Genomic DNA, 10,456 nt, shown 5'->3' with positions numbered 1-10,456 from the left:
GGACGCCTGCAGTGGTTGGTCTTCCATCTCCTCAAAGCCACCTTCCTCCTCTGACTCCTCTTCTTCAGATTCCTCTCTCTGCGTTGCCTCTCTCTGCGTTATTATAAAGGTGTGTTAAGTAGTACTATTCCTATCAGTTTAATCCCTTTTACGTCCCCTATGAGAGGACGTGTATGGAATAGATTTTAGGAACCGGGAGATGGAAAAAGATGCTTGGTTGGTCCTCCTAGTTCCAATTTGGGGCACTGCGCGAGCGCCGTGCAATGTACTGTGCCACCAGATAGGAGTGGTGTGTTAAGTAGTACTATTCCTATCAGTTTAATCTCTGTTACGTCCCCTATCAGGGGACGTGTATGGAATAGATTTTAGACAACCGCAAAGAGTTGTCAATAGTTGACACACTCATGACATAAATTTTATTCCTCTATGCGTCAATCTTAGTGTAGTGATGACTGTGCTCATGCGCACGTTTGGGAGATTGCAGGCGATGGGGGGTTTTCAAAGCCTATGGTCGTGCTGAGGTAGTTCAGTGACAGTTAAGTGACCCAGAAAACAATGATTCTGCAGTGTGGGCCCATTGTTGGCCTAGTAGGCTTTAAGGATCACCTTAGATGATCACAAAGAAAATTAATGTTTTTTCTATGCAAAATTATCCAGCCGATCACTTTTGGTCTGTTCACAATGAAGCAACGACCTTATCATCTGGGGTGTGCCAACATTGCCATTCCCAACACACTCATAGAGGTGGTCGCTTCACTGTGATACGCAAGCCCCTTCACCACAACAAGGTAACGATCACGAAGGGAAATAGACACATGTATGTGCCTTTTTTTTTGTTTTGTTTTTGCGGCCACAGTGCAGCACCAGAGGCCAGAAAAATTAGGCATGTACACATGCCTGAAAAATCTGGTATTGTTGCAGCCGCTGCTGCAGCAGCGGCCAGAAAAATTGATATTTCCCAGGCAGAAAGTGCCCTAAAACATTGCGGCTTGAACCCTAGTTGGTGGCGGATAAGTCACGCAAGTCATCCGGCATTCAGAGATAAAATACAGCAGCGTGTGGACCATTTTTAGCCCAAGGCATCTCATCAGGCCTTTTTTAGTCGAATGTATCGCCCACTGTCAGTCTCTTCGGGATCCATGCCTCATTCATCTTAATAAAGGTGAGGTAATCTAGACTTTTTTGACCTAGACTTCTCTTCTCAGTGACATTACCTCCTGCTGCACTGAAGGTCCTTTCTGACAGGACACTTGAAGCGGGGCAGGCCAGAAGTTCTATCGCAAATTGGGATAGCTCAGGCCACAGGTCAAACCTGCACACCCAGTAGTCAAGGGGTTCATCGCTCCTCAGAGTGTCGATATCTGCAGTTAAGGCGAGGTAGTCTGCTACCTGTCGGTCGAGTCGTTCTCTGAGGGTGGACCCCGAAGGGCTGTGGCGATGCGTAGGACTTAAAAAGCTCTGCATGTTCTCCATCAACAACACGTCTGTAAAGCGTCCTGTCCTTGCCAGCGTGGTCGTGGTAGGAGGAGGATTACTTTCACCTCTTCCCCTGTTAGTTTCCCGTTGTGCTGTGACATCACCCTTATACGCTGTGTAAAGCATACTTTTTAATTTATTTTGGAACTGCTGCATACTTTCTGTCTTGCGGTAATTCGGTAACATTTCAGGCACTTTCTGCTTATACCGGGGGTCTAGTAGCGTGGCCACCCAGTACAGGTCATTTTCCTTCAGCCTTTTTATACGAGGGTCCCTCAACAGGCACGACAGCATGAAAGACCCCATTTGCACAAGCTTGGATGCCGAGCTACTCATGTCCCGTTCCTCGTCCTCAGTGATCTCACTGAAAGTATGTTCTTCCCCCCAGCCACGTACAACACCACGGGTACCAGATAGGTGACAATGAGCACCCTGGGATGCCTGCTGTGGTTGGTCTTCCTCCTCAAAACCACATTCCTCCTCTGACTCCTCTTCCGCACACTCCTCTTCCAGCGTTGCCGCAGGTCCAGCAAGTGATGCTGATAAGGCTGTTTCTGGTGGTGATGGTGACCACAACTCTTCCTCTTCCTCTTCACGCTCATCTACGGCCTGATCCAGCACTCTTCACAGGGCACGCTCCAGGAAGAAAACAAATGGGATGATGTCGCTGATGGTGCCTTCGGTGCGACTGACTAGGTTTGACACCTCCTCAAAAGGACGCATGAGCCTACAGGCATTGCGCATGAGCGTCCAGTAACGTGGCAAAAAAGAGGCTGTCCTAGCACCCCGGTCATACAAATACTCGTTGACGGCTTTTTCTTGTTGGAGCAGGCGGTCGAACATTAGGAGTGTTGAATTCCAACATGTCGGGCTGTCGCAAATCAAGCGCCTCACTGGCATGTTGTTTCGCCACTGGATATCTGAAAAGTGCGCCATGGCCATGTAGGAACGCCTGAAATGGCCACACACCTTCCTGGCCTGCTTGAGGACGTCCTGTAAGCCTGGGTACTTATGCAAAAAGCGTTGTACGATCAGATAACACACATGTGCCATGCACGGCACATGTGTCAACTTGCCCAAATTCAATGCCGCCAACAAATTGCTTCCGTTGTCACACACCACTTTGCCGATCTCCAGTTGGTGAGGAGTCAGCCATTGATCCACCTGTGCCTTCAGGGTGGACAGGAGTGCTGGTCCGGTGTGACTCTCTGCTTTCAGGCAAGTCAACCGCAAGATGCCGTGACACTGTCGTATCCAGGATGTGGAATAGCCCCTGGGGAGCTGGGGGGGGGGGGGTGCCGTTGATTTGGAGCAAGACGCAGCAGCAGAAGAGGACTCAGCCAAGGAGGTTATGGAATAGGATGGAGTAGGAGGAGTAGAGGAGGTGGCAGCAGGCCTGCCTGCAAGTCGTGGCGGTGTCACCAACTCCTCTGCAGAGCCACGCATTCCATGCTTGGCAGCCGTCAGCAGGTTTACCCAATGCGCAGTGTAGGTGATATACCTGCACTGACCGTGCTTTGCAGACCAGGTATCAGTGGTCAGATGGACCCTTGCCCCAACACTGTGTGCCAGACATGCCATTACTTCCTTTTGCACAATCGAGTACAGGTTGGGGATTGCCTTTTGTGCAAAGAAATTTCGGCCGGGTACCTTCCACTGCGGTGTCCCAATAGCTACAAATTTTTTGAAGGCCTCAGACTCCACTAGCTTGTATGGTAAAAGCTGGCGGGCTAAGAGTTCAGACAAGCTAGTTGTCAGACGCCGGGCAAGGGGGTGACTTTGTGACATTGGCTTCTTACGCTCAAACATGTCCCTGACAGACACCTGACTGTGGGCAGATGAGCAGGAACTGCTCAAGGCGAGAGACGGAGTGGCGGATGGTTGAGAGGGGGCAAGGAGGACAGCAGTGGTTTACGTGGCTGAAGATGCTGGACCAGGAGGAGGATGGCGGCTTTGAGTTTGTGTGCTGCTTGTACTCATGTGTTGATCCCATAGGCGTTTGTGATGTGCGATCATGTGCCTTCGCAAAGCAGTTGTACCTAAGTGGGTGTTGGACTTCCCACGACTCAGTTTCTTTTGGCACAGGTTGCAAATGGCATCGCTGTTGTCAGAGGCAGACACACAAAAAAAATGCCACACTGCTGAGCTCTGCAATGACGGCATTCTGGTGGTGGCAACAGCATGCGTTGATTGGCGTGCTGTCTGGCTGACCCCGGGTGCCGATGCATGCTGTCTGACTGTGCCACTAGCTCCTTGCAACGACCTCCCCCTGCTTCCAACTCGTCTCCTCCTCCTCTCTGTCTCCCCATCTGAACTTTCCCCCTGTTCTTCTTCTCTTCAAGCGGGCACCCACGTGACATCCACGGACACATCATCATCAACCACTTCACTTGTATCTGACAAATCAGCAAAGGAAGCAGCAGCGGGTACAACATCATCATCATCACACTGTACGTCCATGTGTGTAATGCTGCCTGACTGAGACATATCCCTGTTATCTACATCCTCTGGCAATAATGGTTGCGCATCACTCATTTCTTCCAACTGATGTGTAAATAACTCCTCTGACAGATCAAGTAAAGCGGCTGTGGTGCTAGTGTTGGTGGTGGCGGTAGGCAGGCGAGTGGTAACTTGAGAGGTGCCCGAAGCTGAGCTACAGGAGGATGGTGTGTCAAGGTTTCGAGCGGAAGCTGTAGAAGATTGGGTGTCCTGTGTTAGCCAGTCAACTATGTCCTCAGAACTTTTCAAGTTCAGGGTACGTGGCCTCTGAACACTGGGCATTATTCTAGGGCCAAAGGGAATCACAGCACCACGACCACGACGGCCCCTGCAGGGTGGCCTATCTCTGCCTGTCATTTTTTTAGATTTGTTTAGTTGTACTATGCGTGCAAGCTACTGTGACACCAGATATGAGTTGCGCTGGTGACACTATGCACTTGCAGCAGGGCCTTAAAGAGGACCTTTCACTAGAATAAAACATCTAAACTAACTATACAGACATGTAGAGTGGCGCCCAGGGATCTCCCTGAACTTACTGTTATACATGGGCACCGCTCCGTTCTCCCGTTATAGCCTCCGGTATCTTCATAGTTAGGCTCCACCCAGGGGAACCTGCCGGCGTCTCATTCTCCCATGCTGTAGCGCTGGCCAATCGCAGCGCTCAGCTCATAGCCTGAGAGGCTTTTTTTTCTCTCAGGCTATGACTGTGAATAAATAGCAGTCAGTTATACAACCATAGATAATCCATACCATAGCCAAACCAGTTCATACAACCATAGATAATCTCTCATTTCATAAGGGGAAATAACATTGCTATATGCATTGGCATGGAGCATCAGTACACATGACACATTTGTTTACTTTATGTACTGAATCACCTTATGTACTGAATCTTCACTATTGCTGTATACTGTTATGGTTAATTTCCACTATTATTAAATTTCCACTATTATTGTATGCCAATTCAGCCCATCCTGCTCTATATTTTGTCGATTACTGAAGCGCCTCATGTGAGCCTGTTTCTAGTGCAGGCCGGAATCAGGGCTGCAAGGCTGGATGGAGGCCTGGCATGACTGGGGCTTGGAGGGAGAGGATTCGGGGTTACAAAGGGTTAAGGAGGAAGGATAGTGACGGAAGGGATGGAGGTGTGGCTAAGGGCATATAAGGGTTAACAGCGACGGGAAAAGGGGCCATTTTGTGAGGACAGCAGTGTGGCAGCAGCCCGTGTCTGAGCTGCTGCAGTACCTCTTTTGGTGGTTCCTGTCCCACGATGTCCGAGGTGGAAGCGCTCCTGGCACAGCTCCGTGCGGCAGCGGAGAGCAGGGGATCTGGATGGCTGCAGGCTACCGTTCAAGGTCTGCTCCCGGGGTCTGGGGATGCTGCTGCTTCAGCTCTCCCCTCCAGCCGGCCGCGGAGGACAAGGCCTCCGGCGCGCCTAAGTCCTGAAGTGACCCCGAGGGTCCGGCGCCGGTTAAGGAGCCCCTCTGTGGCCCCTCCAGTACACGCTGCGGTGAGTACCAGTTCTTCCAGGCAGTCGCGTGCTGGGAGGAATCCTGTAGTACGGCGGGACCCTAGGAGGGGGGTGCGGGACCTCCCCCTCTCCTCTGATGCAGGCAGCGTGGGATCCGGAGCTGGTTCGGCAGGGGGATCGGGCCCCGGTCTCTCTGCCCGCCGTGGGAGAGGAGGGCAGACTGCATCTGCTGGTCGGCGGGGTCCTGTGTGTGGCCCTGAGCTGGTTTCCTTACCGGAGCAGCGCAGCGCTGGCTTCAGGTCGGCTCTCGATGGTGAAGGAAGGGCGACATCTGGTGGCAGAGCTGCTGATCTGCAAGCTCTTGGAGCTCCAAGCAGGACGAGGGTGACATCTGGTGGCGAGGCTGAGTTACTGCAGGCCTTGGGATCTACAAGTGCTGTAAGGGAGACATCTAGTGGCGCAGCTGCAGGATTGCAGGCTGCAGGGTCTGCGGATTCCAGAGGAGACGTTACAGAACAGCTTCGGGCGTCTGGACGGGAGTTCGTCGCCAGTCAAGTTTCGGTGCCTCACGTTCCGGCTGGTGGAGTCACAGCGTCCGCGCAGCCAGGTGAGATAAGCGGGGATTCCTCTTTAGTGGTTGCTAATAGTGGGGGAGCCTCGGGGGTGGTGGGAGTCTCCGGGGTGTCCGTTGCCGGTGGGTTGGGGGAGTTGTTGTTGGGGTTGCGTGATTTGGTGACGGGGTTGGTAGGTACAGGGATGGTGGCGGAGTCCCCTTTGACGGCATGGGGGGTGCAACGTCCGGGGTTGCTGGGTGCGAGTGCGGCTGGGGGTCTTGGTGGGGCGGGTGCTGGGGAGGTCAGTCCTGGAGGTGGGGTTGTAGCGGCACACCAGGGTGTGGCGGATAAAGTCGGCGAAAAAGGAAGGGACGGGGAAAAGGAGAAGGATGGTGAGGAGCCGCGTTTAGATGACGCAGCGAAAGGGGAGGTTTATGTGTGCTTTGAGGGGCCACTGGGGGCTCACTTGAAGCATGAGGTTAGGGAAAGAATTTGGAAAGGGGAGTACGTGGATATATTTTCGCTACTTCCCCTGGAGCGATTTAATTTGGACCGGGATAGGCGGGATGATAGGAAAAAGGAGGAAGAGGATAAGCGGCGTTCTCGTTTGATTCCGCGGACCTTTTCAAACTGGTTACAGGCTTTTGTGATCTTGGCCAGTGTTATCGGGGAGAAAGCGCCTGACAATTGTTCGGCACTTTTCTGTTATCTGGATGCAATAGGCGAGGCATACCGAGTGTATGGGGGTTTGGGGTGGTTGAGGTATGACGAGCAGTTCAGGCAGCGGAAGGCAGTCCGGCCTAGTATGCGCTGGGACCATAAAGACATTGGCCTGTGGATGCGGGTTATGACTCCGGCCAGGGCTGGGCAGCCCTTTCCGGGGGGCGCCGGGGGTTCGGGGCAATCAGAGCGCTCGGCGGCCTCAGTTAAGGGACTTTGTTTTTTGTTCAATGAGGGGGGATGCAAGTACGGGGACAAGTCCAAGTTCAAGCACGAGTGTTCCTTTTGCGGGGGAAACCACGGAGCGCAGCGGTGCTTCAGGGGGCGCAGGGGTAAGAGTGGAGGTGATGCGGCTGGAAAAGGGGCGGACGCCAATACGGGTAACCGAGATGGAGCGTTTTCTAAATGAATACCCTGTTGTGGAGGCGGCGGAATTTTTGCTTGCTGGTTTTCGGGAGGGTTTTCGGATTCCGTATGTTGAAGGGGTTGGGGGGTCGGGGGGAAAAAATTTGCGTTCGGCAACGGAACTTCCGGGAGTGGTGACCAAGAAACTGCGGAAAGAGGTGGAGTTAGGTCGCATGGCAGGGCCCTTTCGGGAATTGCCGATGCAGGATTTGCGGGTGTCTCTGTTCGGGGTCGTACCTAAGAGGGAGCAGAATAAATTTCGCCTTATACATCACCTTTCTTTCCCAAAAGGGAACTCGGTTAATGATGGGATCGCGCCAGAATTGTGTTCGGTTGTATATACGTCATTTGATGAGGCGGTTCGTTCTGTCCGGTTGTATGGGCAGGGGGCGCTGTTGAGGCTGCATTTCGTCTTTTACCTGTACACCCGGAGTGTCAGCACTTGTTGGGGTGTTTCTGGGATGGGGGGTATTTTGTTGACCAGTGTTTGTTCGGTTTCGTGCGCTTATTTTGAAATGTTCAGTACTTTTTTGGAGTGGGTGGTACGCGAGTGGTCAGGTTGGGGTTCTATCATTTATTATTTGGATGATTTTTTTTTATCGGGCCGCCATGTTCTAATGGCTGCTCAGTGATGCTGCATTCTTTTGAAGCCATGTCTCGCCTTTTCGGTGTTCCTTTGGCGTCTGAAAAGACGGAGGGCCCGACAACGCAGTTGAGTTTTTTGGGGATAGTCATTGACACGGTGGCTATGGAATGCAGGTTGCCTGAGGATAAACTTGTGGATTTGCGGCGGGAGGTGTCTGTGGCTTGCGGAAAACGCAAAATGCGGCTCCGTGAGTTGCAGTCCCTATTGGGCAAGCTCAACTTTGCGTGTCGCATAATGCCCATGGGGCGAATTTTTTCTAGAAAATTGGCTAGGGCAACGGCGGGAGTGCGGTCTCCCCACCATTTTGTTCGGGTTACCCGTGAGTTGCAGGACGACTTGACGGTGTGGGCGTCTTTTTTGGAGACGTATAATGGGCGGTCCTTGTGGATGGCGGATGGAGTGTCGGCAGCGGATTTGGATTTGTTTACGGATGTGGCTGGGGGCCGGGGTTTTGGGGCGTATCTGGGGGGCCATTGGTGTGTGGGGGAATGGCCGGAAGTATGGAAGGAGGAGGGCTTGTTGACAAATTTGGTGTTACTGGAACTTTTCCCCATTGTGGTGGCGGTGTCCATTTGGGGTGGAATCTTTCGGGATCGGAAGGTATGTTTTCATTGCGATAATATGGGGGTGGTTGAGGCCATTAATCGCAATTCAGCTTCGTCGCCACCGGTTGTGCGGTTGCTTCAGTATTTAACGTTGGGTTGCCTATCCTTAAACGCGTGGGTGGTGGCGTCTCATGTACCGGGGGTTAGTAACTCAATTGCGGATGCTTTGTCTCGTTTCCAGTGGGATCGTTTTCGCGCGTTGGCACCTGAGGCGGAGACGGAGGGGACCAGCTTTCCGCCAGAAATGTGGAATCTGCCATTCGGTCGGTTGAGGATCTGGTGAGGGGTTCTTTGGCAGCGGGGACCTGGGCGGCCTATGAACGGGCGTGGGCCCAGTGGGAGGCCTGGAGGCGGCGTTTGCAGGGTGGTGGGTTGGAGGATAGCGCGTTGATGTTGCTTTGGGTGGGGCACTGTAGGGAGGAGGGGTGGTCGTATTCCAGGGTGGTTAAGTTTATGGCGGGTGTGGCCTTTGGTTGTCGGAGCCGGGGGGTGGGGGATGTGACAAAGTCTTTTTGGGTTGCGCAAGCTTTGCGGGGTTGGAGGAGGCGTGCATCCGAGGTGGATAGTCGCCGTCCGATTTCTTTTACTTTGTTGGTGGATCTGTTGGGTTGGTTGGGAGGGGTTTGTATTTCAGAAGGGGAGGTTGGGCTGTTTAAGTTGGCTTTTTCGCTCGCCTTTTTTGGGGCTCTGAGGATCGGGGAGTTGGTTAGTCCAAGTAAGGGGCGGGCTGGGGGCCTTTGTGGGCAGGATGTGGAATTATTTGATGACCGATTGGAATTCTGCATTAGACGGTCAAAAACAGACCAGCTGGGTCGGGGTTGTCGGGTGGTGTTGTTCCAGGTAGAGGGTTCGGTCGCGTGCCCGGTTCGATGCCTCAGGGAGTTTTGGGGACGGGGTGGGGCAGGTAGAGAGGGCCCTTTATTAGTTCATGGAGACGGGTCTTATCTTTCTTGTTTCCAGTTTATAGCGGTTCTGCGATCATGCTTGTTGGGCTTGGGTAAGGATCCCTCTTTGTATGGGGGACATTCTTTTCGGATCGGGGCGGCCACGGAGGCTGCCAGGAGAGGGTTGGGCGATGATGTTATTCGGCGTATTGGCCGTTGGGAGTCTATTCGATTTCGGTCATATGTGAGGCCCGCATGGTTATAAGGAACCTGCGGGGGGGGGGGGGGGGGGGGCAGGTGGCAGTGTTTTGGTTGACGTTTCTCTTTGTCTCTTATAGGTGTTCCGCCGTGCTTGGTGTGGATTATGGGGCACTCCTACGTGTTCTGGGGAGCGTTGCGAGCAGCAGTCAGGCCGGACGGGAGGCAGTTGTCAATTTCGAGAGAGGTGGCAGTGATTCGTTGGATTGGGATGCGAGGGATGCTGTGGAGTCGGGTAATTCCTGAGTTTTACAGATTTGCACGGTTGGATAGGCCTCCTGGTGTTTTGGTGTTACATGTAGGGGGGAATGATTTGGGGGCGCGCCCCTTCAGGGAGTTAGCGAGGGACATTAAGTTTGACTTGCTACGTTTGTGGGCGCAATATCCGCAACTGGTGACGGTTTGGTCGGATATGGTGCCGCGCCAGCATTGGAGGGAGGCGAGGTCTGTGGAGCGGCTGAATAAGGCGCGAATCAAGGTTAACAGGGCAGTTGGTAGGTTTGTGGCTCGTAACGGTGGCATTGTTGTTCGGCATAGGGAGCTGGAGTCCGGTGTGGGGGCGTTTTGGAGGAGCGATGGGGTGCACCTGAACGGGGTGGGGATTGATCTCTGGTGTTCCGATTTGCAGGACGGCATTGAATTGGCGCTGCGGGTGTGGCGGGACACAAGTAGGTGAGGTGTTCACCTTCTTGAGTCGTGGGTGGTGGGGGGTCCTTGGAGTTGGTGGTTATGGTGGCTCTGGCATGGTGGGGAGGGAGCCAAAGGAGGCTCCGGACTCCCCAGGTACTGGTTTAAGGTGTGATATGGCGGGTAGCGGCCCAAGTTGGTTGCCCTTGGTTACCGGTTACTGCCTCTGAGCTGGCGTTTATCGGCTAGAGGTAATTTTAACTGAGGGCGAGGCCAGTTATCCGTCATTTATGGGGCTCCAAGGACCCTCC

The 10,456-nt window shown here is 53.3% G+C and overlaps 1 protein-coding gene across 1 annotated transcript; it reads left to right on the top strand.

Annotated features, from left to right (window-relative positions):
- The first annotated feature begins 5,187 nt into the window (after positions 1-5,187).
- LOC120999316 lies at positions 5,188-10,194 on the top strand. Its single transcript, XM_040430188.1, has 2 exons — positions 5,188-6,053; positions 9,599-10,194. The coding sequence occupies exons 1-2, from the start codon at positions 5,246-5,248 to the stop codon at positions 10,192-10,194; spliced, it is 1,404 nt and encodes a 467-aa protein (XP_040286122.1). The 5' UTR covers positions 5,188-5,245.
- The last annotated feature ends 262 nt before the right edge of the window (positions 10,195-10,456 follow it).

This window comes from Bufo bufo, chromosome 4 (genome assembly GCF_905171765.1).
Source record: "Bufo bufo chromosome 4, aBufBuf1.1, whole genome shotgun sequence".
NCBI lineage: Eukaryota > Metazoa > Chordata > Amphibia > Anura > Bufonidae > Bufo > Bufo bufo.
Note: the sequence above shows the minus strand (reverse complement) of the source record. Positions and strands in the feature narration are given on the sequence as shown.

What these genes read in the sequence shown, in the direction of transcription:
- LOC120999316 (XM_040430188.1), top strand. Translation starts at nt 5,246, where the DNA reads ATGTCCGAGGTGGAAGCGCTCCTGGCACAGCTCCGTGCGGCAGCGGAG. An exon ending in CACAGCGTCCGCGCAGCCAG is followed by an intron (nt 6,054 to 9,598) that starts GTGAGATAAGCG and finishes TGTCTCTTATAG; the next exon opens with GTGTTCCGCCGTGCTTGGTG.